This window comes from Dipodomys ordii, unplaced genomic scaffold (assembly GCF_000151885.1).
Source record: "Dipodomys ordii isolate 6190 unplaced genomic scaffold, Dord_2.0 Scaffold49, whole genome shotgun sequence".
NCBI lineage: Eukaryota > Metazoa > Chordata > Mammalia > Rodentia > Heteromyidae > Dipodomys > Dipodomys ordii.
Genome location: NW_012267265.1, coordinates 9,590,169 through 9,607,045, shown reverse-complemented (window position 1 = coordinate 9,607,045; position 16,877 = coordinate 9,590,169). Strand labels below are relative to the sequence as shown.

At 34.9% G+C, this 16,877-nt stretch overlaps 1 protein-coding gene across 2 annotated transcripts in view; it reads left to right on the top strand.

Moving 5' to 3' along the window:
• Nucleotides 1-16,877, top strand: part of Prkg2 (protein kinase, cGMP-dependent, type II) — a 114,238-nt gene that overhangs the window by 47,220 nt on the left and 50,141 nt on the right. For both annotated transcript variants that reach the window (XM_013020145.1, XM_013020144.1), the window contains exons 6-9: nucleotides 1,546-1,609; nucleotides 9,077-9,154; nucleotides 10,943-11,037; nucleotides 14,070-14,138. In XM_013020145.1, the coding sequence (XP_012875599.1) occupies nucleotides 1,546-1,609; nucleotides 9,077-9,154; nucleotides 10,943-11,037; nucleotides 14,070-14,138 (306 nt within the window). The remainder of the gene's footprint in view (nucleotides 1-1,545; nucleotides 1,610-9,076; nucleotides 9,155-10,942; nucleotides 11,038-14,069; nucleotides 14,139-16,877) is intronic.

The window sequence follows — 16,877 nt, the reverse complement described above, 5'->3', positions numbered from 1 at the left end:
GGGAAGGGGTAACAAGTATGACAAGAAATGTACTCATTTCCTTACTTATATAACTGTAACACCTCTACACATCACCCTGACAATAAAAAAATAAACAGTGCAAAATGATACATGTATAGACATATCATAAAGTGCCCCATACAAATATATAATTTTTATTATTTTATGTATCACTTTAAAATGCATTTACATTTAGAAGATCATAACAGTATCCGTGAAGCTATTGCCCAATCCGAGGAACAGAAAGTTAGCTTAGTTACTGAATTTCTTATGTGTTCTGATACGTCTAGCCTCCCATTCCCCTCCCCTGCGTCATAGAGCAGCTTGAGTGTGTAGCTTAGTATTTTTTTATTTACAATTTTGCCTATAGTTCAATTTTGTATATTTTTTAAGTTTATAAAAATGGAGTTGTTTTTGCAAGTCAATTTATTTTCTACCCAGTATTTTTCCCCCTGAGATTTAGATCTGTTTCAGAGCCTCTTTCCTTGATTCTAGTGCTGAATTATGTTTTTCCACTAGAACTTGTTCCAGCACTTTGCTTTGCAATTACAAGTGATATTGCTGCAAACATTCTTATACATGGCTCTTGGCCTTTTGCTTCTTGGTGCACATGTGCAGAAGTCAGTCCAGAGCTTTATGCTTGCACATAATCAGATCTGATCATGTATTTTTGGAGTCTCATTATTTTTCCCCGTAGGGGTGTCAAGTTTCAGATGACAAGAAAGAAGAAATTGTATCAATAATCTTGAATGAAAATGTGTGAAGAAAAAGAGAACTTTAAGAGCACAATTTAGTCATTATCATTTCTGATTTTTGGAAATAATTGGTTTCAATATTCTATTTCATTTTTTGTAAATTATTAGCTGTACGAAATGTACCTATTACATGCCTCTGGCTATCATTGATTTTTAGAAGACAGTACAGTATGACATTACAATGGTAATAACCACATTCCTAGGACAGAGTCTTGACTTTATTAGGCGGATTCAGATGAATATCTGATCCTCCACCCAAAACAGAGCTCCTTACTCAGTATAACAGAAGAGATACTGAAGTATGGAGAGGAACATATTTCCAGATGTGAGTCACTTTGAAAACCAAAACAAACCAAATGCTTCATTTCCCAAGTTGATACAATATAATTTTTCCACTTTGTAACATCTTACTATTTTCACTTATTTGCTTGTGATAAATATCTGGGATAAATATATATCATGTCCAATGTGCATAAATTTCAATAGTTTATGTGTTTTCCATTATTTGAAAGCTTACTTTGAAAAAATTAAGGTACATAATTGTTAATACCTAAAATAACTTCAGAATCTACATAAAGTAGGTACATATATTTATTGTTTCATTCAAGAAGATAAATGAATAGCTGGACCTTATGGCAGATGCCTGTAATCTCAGCACTTTGGAGGCTGAAGAAGGAAAACTGAGTTTAAGGCCAGCCTGAGCTACATAGTAGGTGAAAAAGAAAAAAGAAAAGGTAATTAACTAAAGATTCTGTAATTAAGTAAAGATTTTTTCTTTTTACTTTTGAAGTGTATCCTTGCTGAAAAATTTACCTGAAGATAAACTAACCAAGATCATTGACTGCTTAGAAGTGGTAAGACATTTTAAAGTAAAATGTAAATTTCATTAGATTTTATCATCTACTGCTATTATTAGAACTGTAAATGAATCAAGAGGCAAAGGTGGTAGATTATCAGTTTCCAGAGATTGAGAGTCATTTCCTACTGTGAAAAATTTTAGTCTAGCTCTTGCTGAATTTGGGGTCCAGAAAAGGTTAGATTCTTTTGAAATTTACCCAAAGAAAGTAGATTTGCATGTGTACGGTGAAAAAGTTGATTTACATATTTTAATCTTTTTAGTTATATTATAAAACTAACCTTCCCTCCACAAGAGGTATTTGATTTTTCTACAATTAGCATCACAATCCCTTGCAGAATTTTCATAGTATAAAAGAGGCAGTGAGGCGTAATTGGGAGCTAGAGCACAGAAAGGGCATGTGGTTGCTTTTGGTAACAAGCCTCTGAATCAGCCTCAGAAACATTCTCTCCTTGAACACTCCAGGCCATGAAAATATATTTACAGAAACTGAACTCAAGAAGCACTTTACCTGTGTGAATATCTACAGGGAAGTGGTGTATTGGAATGTGCTCAAAACTCATTTTAGCACTACTCAGATGGTTGGTTTTAATCCAGGATTTGTCAAGTTGGTGAATAATGCTTTTATGACATGTACCTTGGTTTCCAATGATATGCATTTTATGAAAACCTCTTCAGATTTCAGAGATTAAAATTCAAAACAAATAACCTCTCTAACTTGTTTCGGGGGGTGGGGGCATGTATGCAGAGATGGGTCATGTTCAATGAAACCAGAGTGGCTTTTATGGAACTGAAAGGAGGAAGGGACTGGTGAAAGAGTCATATGGAGACTTGGAGCATTCAAGTGGGAGGAAAATAAAAAAGTACTGCAAGACTGGATGTTGACAGATTCATGCCTCTGTCAATCACACTGAACAACACAAACTAGTATCTGTTGAGAAGGGAGAAGGGGTCATTTTATCCTAAGTGTAAGTGACACCAGTAATGTTCCCATTTACAATTCATGGAAGCCATCCAGCCATTTATCAAGGACAGGTCATGATGACATATAGCATGCCCGGGATCTGCCAGGGGCTTCAGATATGAAGTCATTTTCAAGAAGACTGCTGGCGCAGCATCCCTTGGGATTTCCTCAGTGTGTAACATAACCCAATCACAGATGTTACATATTAATAATTCATCCCAATTTCTGAGGGTGCTTTATGTTAGAAAAGCAAGAGAGACCCTGTATTTTTTGTTAACCAAAGAAATCTGTTTTTAATATAATACTAATAGAGTAGACTCACCAGAGGGAAATTCCATGCTGACGGCAAATATGAAAATTATCATTAAAAATAAATGATAAATTAGACATTTTTTCATGTATAAGCAATCGCAAGGAACATAAAATGGGGGCTCAAACCCAGTGTTAATTAGCACACAATTCATGTATGAGAGTCTCATCTTTTAAACACCGTAGAAAATTTGCTTTCCTGTATCTTAGCATTTGCACACAGCAGCACAGTTTATAAAGAGCTCTTTATTCATACCTGGCAAACAAATGTGTCTCTATAATGTGTGAAAATACTCAGATGAGAAAGTGATGAACAAGAGAGTAATGAGATTCTATTTAGGTCTAAGAAACGCACATAACTTATCAGTATAGTTTGGACTCGTGACCCATCAACATGGTCCTGACAAGTCAATCCCTAATATATAGAGCATAGATGGAGCATCCGCTGAGTTCTCAGACCAACTGTTCCACAAACTGGTTCCATGATCTCTGAGGAAACAGACAGAGTCTGTTATGCTGCCTAGGAATTGAAATGGAAGGATTTTTCTTTGTGTGTGCTGGGAGGTGGGGAAGGGGAGACTGAAGGGATATAGAGAACAGAGAGTCAGAACTATCAAGCAGTTCATCTCATATGTTTAAGATCATTGCATATTGAAGTTCTGGAGCAAAGGGCCCCAATTGTGCAGTAGTCCACTTGCTCTCTTGATTTTTCTTTTTTTCTTTTTGATTGGTTGTGGGGCTTGAACTCAGGGCCTGGGCACTGTCCTTGAGCCTCTTTGTACTCAAGGCTAGCACTCTACCACCTTAGCCCCAGCACTTCTACCATTTTTCTGGTAGTTAATTGGAAATAAGTATCACATGGACTTTTCTGCCCAGGCTGGCTTTGAGCCTCGATTCTCAGATCTCAGGCTTCTGAGTAGCTAGTATTACAGGCTTGAGCCATAGGTGTCTGGCAGCTCTCTTGCTTTTTAGCTTGAGTTGAATAGAGTGTTCTTTCTCAAAGAGCTCACTGTCTTGATGTCTTTCCTGTTCTGATAGAAACACGAGTGGGAATATTACCAATCCTCTAGTGAGTTTTTGGAGTCAAATAAGGAGAATCACAAAGCATGATACAGTTTCAGAATGGATGGTCACAACTAATGAAATGGAAATCACATTGTGGCTTGTGCACCTGGCTGTTGTGCAGTGTAGAAGAAAGAAGAAGGTGTTTCTGTTCCCCTCTCAGGGTGACAGGAATTTGAATGTGTTCTCCTGAGTCATAAGCACAGTGATTAATTGGGATATCACCTGACTGTTACATATCCCTGGAATTTGACCAGTGGCCTTCCTCATTTCTGTTCAACCTGTGTCTTTCACAATGCCCCATTTGTACTAGGGGCTGGGAAAGAAGTAGCGTGCAACATATTCCTTCTTCATACCCATGGTGCCTACTGAAAGGCATATTTGTTGGCACCCATACACTTCTGAGCCCGAAACGGTGGTAGGCATCCCCAGATCTACATTATAAACATTTCCAGTTGGGATGTTTGTGTTCAGTGAAGTGTGAGGTGCACTGGTTTGTTTGTGAATAGAATATATATATATATATATATATATATATATATATATATATATATATATATATATATATATATATATATATATATATGTGTGTGTGTGTGAGAATATATATATATATATATATATATATATATATATATATATATATATATATATATATATATATATATATATATATATGTGTGTGTGTGTGTGTGTGTGTGTGTGTGTGTATATATATATATATATATATATATATATTCAGAGGGCTTCTTCATTGTGGAATTTTAATCATTTTGTTTCCAACTCTAGTCTTCCTTTCTTACAGACCTCTCACAGTGTGTAATCCAGAGAGAGGGTTTTCCTCATTTTAATGATTACCACTAGAAACATAGGAAAGCAGAAATACTTGTGGATGTGGCCACAGTTATCTCAGAGGTGTAGATGTGGGAAGTTCACTAGTCCAAAGGCTGGAAATGAGTGTTTGTGTTCTCTGCCACTATCCTGTCAGTTAGTTGTACTGGGCATACAGTGTCCACATACTCACAAAACAACAAGATGATGGGTCACATTATTATGAGTTTTCATTCTTGTAGATCACAAATTCTGCATAGATGCCTTGCCTTGGAACTAAAAAGCCAGGTACTAAATTAATGCAGAAAAGTTGATAAGGTCCACATAATGTATGTCTGTTTGCTTTAAAATTTTTAACCTATCTTAAACATTGTACTTGAAAACTAAAAACACAAATGGTAACAACCCAAATTGTAAACAGTTTATAAACAACAAGTTTGTATATATAGTTGCAGGATTCATGGAAGTGTGTTCATGTGCGTGCGTGCGTGTGTGTGTGTGTGTGTGTGTGTGTGTGTGTGTGTGTATCATACATCTAGTTATATGTTGACATTTCTTTATAATGAAGATTTCTAGCCACAAATGCATACTAGCAATTCTTAGGGAATCTATCTAAGCTTGCCTATTTGTTTTTCCTCCACATCCTTGTAGTTTTCTTCTAGTTTATATAGGCTTTTTACAGGCAATCTGTATTTAGTCTTTTGCTACACTAACACAAAATGAATGTCTTCCTTAGTAAAAACTAAAATCTTTCCATCTATAGCTGCTGCTGTCTGTGTGCATGGTTTTCTTCTGATCTTCTCAGTCTACCCTGAAATTGATTTTTTTTCTGCCCACACACCAAACTAACTATTCTCATAGCTTTTAGTCATCTTCCTTTAAAACATTTGTGACCAAGCTACAGGCCACAAATCATTACTAGGTCATGAAGCTGACTGAGTAGGAAGACTTTTAAAAATCAGAGTAGTAAACACAAATACTGTTTTGAAAAATACATTTTAATTTACAAGGGTCTACACATGTGCATACTCTTATAAATGCATTGGATGTACATGTGAAATATACTTCTTACTGTAAATCAGAAAAAAAATGCTTGAAAACCATTCCTTTACAGGACATGGCTTCTGGGTCCTTTAAAAGACCCCTTTGCAATGAAACCACAGGGACAATAACCACACTGTTTGCATTTCTCTTTTTGGTCCTGGTGACCACCCTGGCTTGACAAACACTGGAGAGTCTAGCATCATGTCCAGTACTTACCACCATATATTTTGGTCTGACCTATTTCCACAGCTTTGTCTGATCTATGAAGTTACTGTCAACATACTGGGAGGTATTATTCATGATCCTGCTGAAGTTGGGGGTGACAAAGAATCACTCTTGGGAAAAATACTAAGAGGAAAATTGTCTCTCAAGAAACAATAAAGCTCTTTCTCAGTCCCCCTTCAAACATTTTATTTTTAAACCTATCTGGTTGACAGGAATGAAAGCAGCACCTCTGTATACATCAAAGACTTTATCATAATATAAAAACAGTTGAATGGCGCTGCCAAAATTCTCCATGTCTTTCTGATCTGTAGGTAATGGGGACAGAGATTGGGATAGGGACAGAAAAGATTGGAGAGTAGATGATCAGAATCAGGAAAAAAATCTGACATGACTGCAGTTTTAGTTAAAGGAAAGGGATATTAAACTAAGAGAATGAAGACACCTGGACTTTGGTATTGTGATCATCCTTAAGGGTCATAATCAATATCTCTGTAAAACTTGTCTGCAAAGACTTGTAATAAGTCTAAAATGAGAAATACGTGAAGAGGTAAAGGAAGCTAAACAGAATGCAAAGACATTCAGAACGTCCCTGTCCATATGAAATAGAAACATATCTCTTGTTCACATAGCAGTCCAGGGAGGATGTTCCTGCTCAGATCCACATAAACTCCTAGGAACTGAAGCTGATGACTCCTTGGCCATTTCTATCAGCAAGTGGTTCTCAAGATTTCACAGGGTCATTCGTTAAAATAGAGGGTGGGGGTTGTGGGGTTAAAGTTCTGAACATGTCAGCATGAAAGTATTCACAGGCTTGACCTGGATGACCTCTGCCCCAGTTCTTTCAGATCAAAGTTAATTATAGGGTTACAACTAAAGTAGGAACCTGATTTCCCTGGGTGGCCATATGTGCCTGCAGAGGACTCAGGATCAGTTTGTAGCCTCTTCCCAGGCATTACAGCCACCAGATGCCTGGTATATTCTAAACACTCTACCAGGCACATCGGATGTACATCTCCTACTCATCCTCAATGTTAGGTTGTGGTAGGTATATAATCTTAATTTTACTGCAAAGGAAACTGAAGTGCAGTATATAGAACAGCTAAGCAAATATAACTATCTTCATCTTTAGCACAGAAACTATTAATAGGACATTTACTATATGCAAGATGTTCTTAGTGCCCCAGAAAACATTGTCGTTAACTAGTTTATTCAAAAAAGGAAAATGATTCTCCAAAATGCCAAACCCTAATCCCTGCAATGTGTGACTATGCTATAGTTTATGGGTTAAGGGACTTTGAAGATACATAAAGGCTTGGAGCTTTAAATAGGACATTACTCTGAACTGGCTAGGTGAGCTGGATATCAGTATATGAGCCCTAAACAGAGGAGAAATTTCTTGTTAGAGTAGAGGGGCCATGGGTGAGAATTGTACAGACCATTACTAATTCTGTAATTTGGAAGGTCCAGGAATAATATATAGGCCTCCAGGAGTGAAAAGGTAGTCTCTTCTGACAGCTGGTAAGGAAATGGGGACCTCATTCTACAAATGAATTCTACCAACAACCTGAATGAGACTTAAGGCAGATTTTCCATGCACTTCCAGAAGGAAATACATCTCCATTGGTGACTCAAATTTTGCGTTGAGATACCCCAAACAGAGAAGTATAATCAAGCCAGGCTGTGCCTGGATTTTCTGATTCCCAGAAGTTATAATACAATAAAAGAGCTTCTAAGCCACTGAATTTGTGGTCATTTGTTTCAGTGGCAGAGAAAACTAATGCAGTTTTCTAAGTCTTTGAAAGTAAACGGTCTAAGACTTGAATGGTAAATGGATTTTAATTTTATGCATTGATAAGTGGAAGTCAGTGTAGAACTGGGATTTGAAACTAGATAGTTAGATTCAAAATACTTTCCCCCATAAGACATTATACTTTTTTCAATGACATGTTGAAATGTCTTTTAAGTGTGCACGGTGCTACGTAAATAAAAATTTTTATTCACATTAGGAGTACTATTTATTTAATAAATGTGAGTTGGTCTTAAGAGTACATTGACCAGTAAAATAATGAAATTCACTCACACAAAAGTAGTTTAATTTGGAATTTATTTTCACATCTAAATGACAAACAAAGGAGAGCTATTATGTTGTGGTTTATGTCTTTTTAAAAAATTCAACAAGCCCGTTTTATGTGCATAAATAATTAATTAAGAGATCCATTTCAGCTCTATAACTTTGAGACAAGATCCAATTAAAGCAATTTAGAGGCAGACAGTTAAATCTATCTTTTGCTTTCTAAGGTACTAGATTGGTCTTTTTCTTTAAGAAGTGGATAAATTACATTTCCTTGCTCAAGAATTCTCTAGTTTCATAATAATCTGTGAGGGAAAGAAACAATAAACATAAGAAGAAATATGTGAACATTTGAAATTTAATTAAGATAAATCAACCCACAAAATTTCCAAAAACATCTAACTTCTTCATATTGTAAGATGCTGTCTTTAAAAAGAACATGTATGACAGAACTAGATAGCATGTCTATAGGATCTTTGTAGGAGTAATTGCTCTTTAGAGAATTAGAAATTGACACTATCTGTTTCAATATCCACAAGGGATAGTATTTTCAACAACTATGTAATCATTTTCTCTTTTCTAAATGCTTTTTTCTAGATGTAATCTTCAGAGAGTTGCCAATCACTAGGAAGCTTATATTTAGGTGAAAGCTCATTGCATGTTAGTTATGTTTATTTTATTTTTATGATATTGTTCTCCATAGCTAAAATTCAGTGTCCCAAGTGAATTTTTTCTGAAACCAAACAAAACTACAAATGCAATGTAGATAATAAAGTAAGTCTCCTAACCTTTTCTACAGTTGATGATGGCAATTTAAGAAAAGCTTAAGGTTATAATGAGCAATAAATAAAAGAAGCAGGTGCAAAACATTCATTTCAGATGTAAAAGTTCTATTGCCTTTATGTCTTCAGTTGTATGCCTCCACTTGCATCTAACATTTTCTCCTGTCATCCCAATAGGAATACTATGACAAAGGAGATTATATCATTCGGGAAGGAGAAGAAGGAAGCACTTTTTTCATTTTGGCAAAAGGAAAGGTAAATATTAATGTGTATTTACCGTAAACCAAAAAGTTTTATCCATAAATGCATAGCGCTCTTTAGGTTTGTGACACAATAAATCTTCTGCATCTAATGGGCAAAAGAACTTCCTTGGGAGCATTTCCTGGGGTTCTGCAAAAGAGGTAGGTTTTGGGCTGATGCAACAAGAGGCCTGTTCTGAATTACAGCTGAAGAGTAACTCTTTTAGTGACTGACCTCATGCAATTACTCCACTTTCTTTGGGCCTAGCTTCATTATGTATAATGGCTAGGTTATCTCTGAGGTCCTTTATTATCAATAAGTTTATATTTCCCATCAATCCAAGAACAGTGCTGGAATATTATTTCATCCAGCAGACAGGATGACAAGCATGCAGAGAAAGATACAGTCAACAGTTGATGGCTATAAAAGCTATAAAACCAACATGGACTGAGAATTTTATAGTCTGTAACTCAAACTGATTTACATACGGATGCAAATTTTTCTTTACATACATTTGTCTATCAATCAGTGTATCCTATCTACATATCCATCATGTGTTTGTGTCATTGTTCTTTTTCTTAACTTAGTTTTTAAGTAGGTACTGTTCTGTGTTGACTCAGTGTTCCTCAGAGACACAAGGGCATTTGTGAAATATTGAGGAATAGACTCAACTCTTGAGCCCCTGTATCTTTAAGTTGCCAGATAATTTATATTTTATATGTTCTGTGGAAGAGTTTATTATCAGAGTAGGTGTTTTCTTTTGTAATTTTTTTTTGGGTTCGGTCGTGGGGCCTGAACTCTGGGCCTGGGCGCTGTCCCTCAGCTCTTCAGCTCAAGGCTAGTGCTCTACCACTTGAGCCACAGCGCCACTTCCGGCTTTTTTCTTTTTGCTTATGTGGTGCTGAGGAATCGAACCAAGGGCCTCATGCATGCAAAGCAAGTGCTCTACCACTGAGCCACTTTCCCAGCCTCTGTAATTTTTTTTTGTTTACAAAAATGCAACTGAACTTTGAACTGTGCCCCCAGTGAAAGAAAAATATTGACAAAATGTTTCAAACCTTTGGACCAGCTAACACTCAGAACTAATTCTTACAATGTCACCTCCATATGGTCCTTGCGTTTAAAAGAAAGAATTCTGGTCAATAAAGGGGTTGTACTTATTCTCAATATTTTAAAAAGTTAATTCATAAACATAAATGTCAGAAATTCTAATCATCATGAAATAACACTATTACCATGTTGACTTGAAATAATTCTAGCTATAAATAGGTAATGTTGAAGTTTTTGTTTGTCCTTGCCATGGGGTTCTTGTACTTTCTTGGACCATATTTCATTTTAGGATGCCCAAAGAAGTTGTGGTCCTTTCTCCAAACTACATCTTGTATTCCATTTCAGAGGGTGCATAGGATCTGGCTATTTTGTGATACTTGTGATTGTTTGTTAACTCAATTAGACTTTTTGAAATAAAAAAACACCAAACAGGACCATTAATATTTGCTTTGAGGATCTGTAGGAAGGAGCTACTAGATTCATTTTTAAAAGTTACCTTGAAATATGTTATATGTATGAAATCACATAATAAAACCCACCAAACGATTTGAAAAGGAAAGGAAAAACATAGATAGAAGTCTAAAAGAGGGGGTAAATTTGTTCAAAGTACATATATGTGTATATAGAATTACCACAATGAAACACTCTTTCACTATTGATGTATGCTAGTTTAAAAATAGTAAAATAATGTATAAAACCAGTAGCTTTAAAAAATTAACTTCTCTCTTCTTTTAATTCTGTAACATCACTTAGGTAAAAGTCACACAGAGTACCGAGGGCCACGATCAACCACAGCTGATAAAAACCCTGCAGAAAGGAGAGTACTTTGGAGAAAAAGCTCTCATCAGGTGAACCCATGAATTTATATGGATACTTAAAGTCCTTGGACTGTTTTACGTGCATATGAAACTATTTATTCAGAATCGTCAAATTGAGCTACCAACAAATGACAACAGATACCTAGGAATGAAACAAAAATGTTTGGATGGCTTCAAAAAATTGATATGAAGGATACAATTACACTAACTTTGCACAGAAAATCATTGAGAAGTCTCAAGTTTGTTAAGAAAAATAAGGTTGGAGTTGTATTAGGTTTGAGTTTGAAATAAGAGAAATGATTGAATGGGAAACAATTAAAATGGGAAGTGATTAAAATGAGAAAATTCGAAACAAAAACAAGTTTTACAAAACTTGAAATAGTGCCTTACTTAATTTTTGTAATCAAATGGAAACTTCATAAAATTGTGAGGTTTATTTTTTTCCAATCACAGTTACTTAAGTCAGGTAATAGCTTCCCTAACTTTCTCCCAGATTTTCCATCCAGTCCCCACCCACATGTTGTAGTTCATTTTCAATATAGTTTCTAGTGAGTATCATTGCTGCATTTGTTCACCTAAATTGTGATTATTTTAAATCATCATTTAAAAAGCAAGGCATACTTAGGAATTTCTGAAAGTTTTTTATTTTGCACATTTTAGAAACAACTCAAAATACTATATTTGAAATTTGAATTTCAACCTTCAATCTTTTGAGGTATGAGTTCTTTTGCTATTGATCTAACTCATGAAAAAATGTTTTCAATGGCAGATAAATGGCTCAGGGGACACACCGCACTGCCTGAAACTCAGAAAACCTCATGTGTAAAGAAATACACTTTCCTAAGTATAAGTAGCTTCCTGGAATATCAAGCGACATACCTTTTTTTGGAGTGACATATGTTCTTATGCAGATACTTGGAATTACTTAAGATCTCATTTAAAATTGATGCTGTAACTAAATTATTGAGTTCCAGATTTATGCTTAGAGGAAATAAGTTGCATTGCTGTTCATTTATTATTTTCTTGGCTGCTTTATGAAGTCTAGATTTTGCTGATTTGTATGACAGGTTTGTCTAATTTCAGTGAAAAAAAAGTACTTAGAAATTACTTAAAGACAAATTTGATTATTTTAAAATTATAAAGCTATTCATTTTAAAAGCAAACTCAAGTATTAAAATTTTTAAATGGTTATAGCTTATTAAACAATTTATAAATAATATTAAAGTCAGGCTGACCTTTGATTTTTCAGTTTCTAGCTGATAATGGGATAATTTCAGTAAAAGGGAAGTTACCTTTTTTGTAATAGATAATCATCATGTACTATCATCTAAGACTTCAGTATGTCTTTTTAACATTTATAGATTGTTTTTCTCATACTTCTAGACAAAACAAGCTCATACTCAATTATATTTTCTTCCTATGACAAATAGAAAGTTAGATTTAATGCATAAACATTCAATTCATCACATTATTTGAAAACATAAAGCTAAAGTGAATGAAGGATGTTGCAGTCAAATATTTTTTACATTTTTATGCTATCACTTTTTTAGGAATTGCTTACTGTGACTCAGATTCCTTGTATGCTATACACATTCATGACTTGATATGAAATAGTTCCACAAGTTCTTGAATAATTTTATTTGTAGAAATAAATCCATGGCATTTATACAGTTACTGTGAAATAACCTGGAGTAAATGAATATTTAATAGTTATAAAGCATTTGTCAGTGACCACTGTGACACTGACATGTGAAAGGGATGCAATATCTTTTTCCTTTGTCTGAATTCACAAATCAAATAGTTGGTCTACAACCCAAGGCTATGTGTAAGTTCATGGCTATATCCACTTCTCCATGTCTCTTATCTCAACTAATGCTACCTTCCCCAACTTTCTCTCTCTCTCTTTCCCTCTCTCTCTTTAATTACATGCACAAATTGAGCACTATCTACTGTGCCTCTGATCTAAAAGCTCACTAAACTGATGTACTCACTAATATTGTCTAGCCAGGATCTTGTAAACTGGGGAGAGACTCGACCATAAGTTATGCATGATATCAATTAGGCAGACACAGAGCTTCTTTGAAATGGAAGAGATGGGCTATGGGTGGAATTTCTCTTTGTCCTTCACTAAGGTGGTGGGCCTTGAGTGATTCTGTACTCTGCAGGTTGCTATTTATATTGAAGTTGTCCCCCCCAGAGCTTTCCCAATGTTTACTTCTAGGTCACCTACAATGGATCCCTGAACATTGAATACTAGGTAAAAGGTGTACCTTTCTGGCATCTTGAACTTATAACAAGGGGACAAATCTAACATAAATAAGGCTCCTAATAAAAAAATACATTAGTTATATTTGATTCATTGGCCCTCATTAAGAAATTAAACTTGCCATTAGATAATATATAATCCATCCTAAGATGGACTATTCTACTATGCACCTTTAAGATGCTACTATTAACCACACTACATTTTATTATCAGCTGTAATTCATGTACATTACTCATTTCATATTTTAAATCAATAATATTAATTTTAGATTCTATGAGATGAAGCTATATTAGTATTTAACGGAATGAATGATATGGCACTGAACACCATTTGGGGATTTTATTCTCAACAGGTTTATCATATTTTAATTTCTTGACTTTTTCCAGCATATCTCTCTGATGAATTCCTTTTTACTTTGACTTCATGCTAATTAGTTGTTCTTCTTTGATCAAGAGGTAGGTATTTTATTTTGAGTTACACAATGCTAAGAACAACATTCTATACAAAGTTATAGTCAATGATTTCTGTATGTTCCCAGCACAGTTATCTACTCTGAAATTTTGTATACATAACCTTATTGGAATGCATTTCAAATCCTCTCTGTGTATGAGTTTTTACATGTAGACATGTGTGTGTGTGTCTATGTGTAAAAATAAATCACAATGTTAAAAAAGTATAGTGTTTGAAAGTTTAAGTGATGGATGTGACTTTTGTGTCAAGTAGTAGATTCTCTAACAAAGATGAATGTGTGGTTTCTAACTGTATCAAAAGCTGACTTCCCTGCTTTTGTCTACAGTGACGATGTCAGATCAGCTAACATTATTGCTGAAGAAAATGATGTCGCGTGCCTGGTTATAGATCGAGAGTGAGTACATTTATGTTGCTGGAGAAAGCAGACTATTGCTACCACAGAAGACTTGGCCTTCTGTTACTCCAAAGGCTGTTTGGTTTTTTTTTTGTTGTTGTTGTTTTGTCTTTTTCATCACTACTCAGAAATGCTGGCCAATCCTCAGCTGTGAGCACTTCTGATTAAAATTCATGAGAAGGAACTGGGTCTTCTGATCTAATCTGTCTGTGGCACTGGCAGATGCTGGCAGGCTAAATATTTTGCGTGCAAAGTTTGTACATAAATACCAGCCGTAGACTGATTTAAATTCTACATTGTCTAGAGAAATACGTTTATTAATGGCCTTATGGATTTATTCCCATACACATAGTGAATCATTTTTTAAAATTTTTATTCAATAACCTGGCTTAAACACATTATTGATTACTTATTTATACTTTTGTACTGATAGCAACTCAGGTATTTAGGCTCTTGTTCAGGTTTCTCTAGTATTTAATTAGTTGGGTGATAAGGCACTATAAACACTATCTAGGGATTTTATTCTTAACTGGTTAATCATATTTTGATTACTTGACTGTTTTTCTAACAAATCTCTCTGATAAATTCATTTTTAATTTACCTCCTTGCTAATTAGTCTTTCTCTTGTAATCAGGAGAGAGGCATTTGGGAGGAGGTTGTCACTCTAGCACTTGAGCCATACTTTTTCAGTACAGGATTTTTCCCCCCTGATTAGTTACGGATAGGAGACTCCAGGATTTTCCTACTCCGGCTAGCTTCAAACTCCAATCTTCGGATTTCAGCCTGCTGATTAACTACCATTATAGGCCATAATTTGTTTTCTAATGCTGTGAGCAATCAAAATAGTTTTGAACAAACTCTCTCTCAACACATAAAATATTCAGTGACAACTTATATTTCCAGAAAAGCCTAAACATTTGCATTGATTTGTGCCAGGTATCAATATTTTTGTCTTTCTTGGACTTTTTTTTCTGCTTATGTGGTTCTGAGGAATCGAACCCAGGGCCTCATGCATGCAAGGCAGGCGCTCTACCACTGAGCCAACTTCCAGCCCATCTTGGACTTTTTTTGAATAACTTTGATTTTATATCCTTCACCCATGTCAAATTATATTTTTACATGGCATCTTGGGTCTACTAATAATCAGTTAAACATTTTTTGCCTTACTAGATATAATAAAAGAAATTCAAATGTATCAAAGCTGGGCTATTGTCTATGTAAAATCATAGTATAGCCAAACAAATGGATGTACTCATGAGAAGTATCAGAAAGCCAGTGAAATGACAAGAGGTCTTACAAAGGAGTATATTGTCAACTGCTGATTTAATACAAAGAAAATTTCAAACATTATGCCCACTAAACAGCTACTTAATATCTTATCCATAAGCCTCTTACGAATCTATGCTTTCTTCACACTTATTAGGCAAATTCCAAACCTAAAATTATTTCATCTAGAAGCCAAGTGTTACTTAAAAAGTTCGACACAATAATGCTAATGTTTTTTTTTTATTTTTTTTTGTTGGTTGTGGGGCTTGAACTCTGGGCTTGGGAACTGTCCCTGCGCTTTTCAGCTAATATGTTTTAAAAACCTGGCACTTCTTGGTATTACTTAGAATTGTATTTATTCTCCCTTACAGATAAGAAAAGTGAATATAAAATAGATTAAAGAATTGCCTAGCAGTGCATCTGTGATTAAGAAGGATCTATTTCCAGCCTTCCTGAGTCATTTCCATCTTCTCTCTTCTCTTTTCCATTTGGCTCTCATAGCACCTGCTCAGAAAGTGAAGCAATGGCTATGTGGCCAAATGGTCAAAATTGAATTTTATTTTTTGTGTGGGAATGGGGCTTAAAGAATTAACAGGATCTTTCTGAGTAAAGTACAAATATGGAACTCACTTCAGGTGAAATAAAATTCCAAAGAAAAGATGCAGGGCTAGGCAAGTGTCAAAGGTGCTCAGGTAAAGGTAATTTTTGGATGACACTTCTCATGTGGAAAATGTTTTGGTACAATATTGCCTCCATTATTCATTTTTCTATGAGTTTCTTAAAAATACATGTGTGAACTGAATAATATAGGCTGTAGGCTATAGTTTTGAATTGTTAGGACAGAATATATGATAGAGAGGAAGAGCTCTTCATTCTTCATTTCAATCACATACATGCAATGTTTGTATATTAACTCTGTTTTACAGATTATTTGTAAGCTTATAATTTAAAAGTTTAACTTACATGGGTATTATTGGTTGTCTGTATGTTTGGCACAATACAAAATGAAATATGATATGAAGAGAATTTGAGCATCAGCTACAATTAGGTTGTACTACAATTTTAATTTCCTTGGACAGTTAGGGTTATCCCAACATTATATTTATTATTTACATTTCATTTCACTCTGAAAACTATTGGTAACAAATGATATGATCACCCTAGTTATGACTTACAGATTCAATTAAGTTCCTAAAATAATGCTTACAGAGCACCCTGTATATCTAATTTTAAATTTATAATTAATTGTTATAATTAACATCTGTCTTGCCATTCTTCTGCAAGCTTCATGAATACAGCATCATGGCACTCATACCATGAGGTTGCATTGTCAACATCTGACATAGTCCTTGGCATGAGGACAGTGCTTACCAGATGGTGGTTGAATGAAGGGCACCACCTTGAACTGAGATGCAGTGGCTGAAAGCTTCCAGATCTGCATTTCTTCTTTCATAGGCAAGATTTCTAACAAAT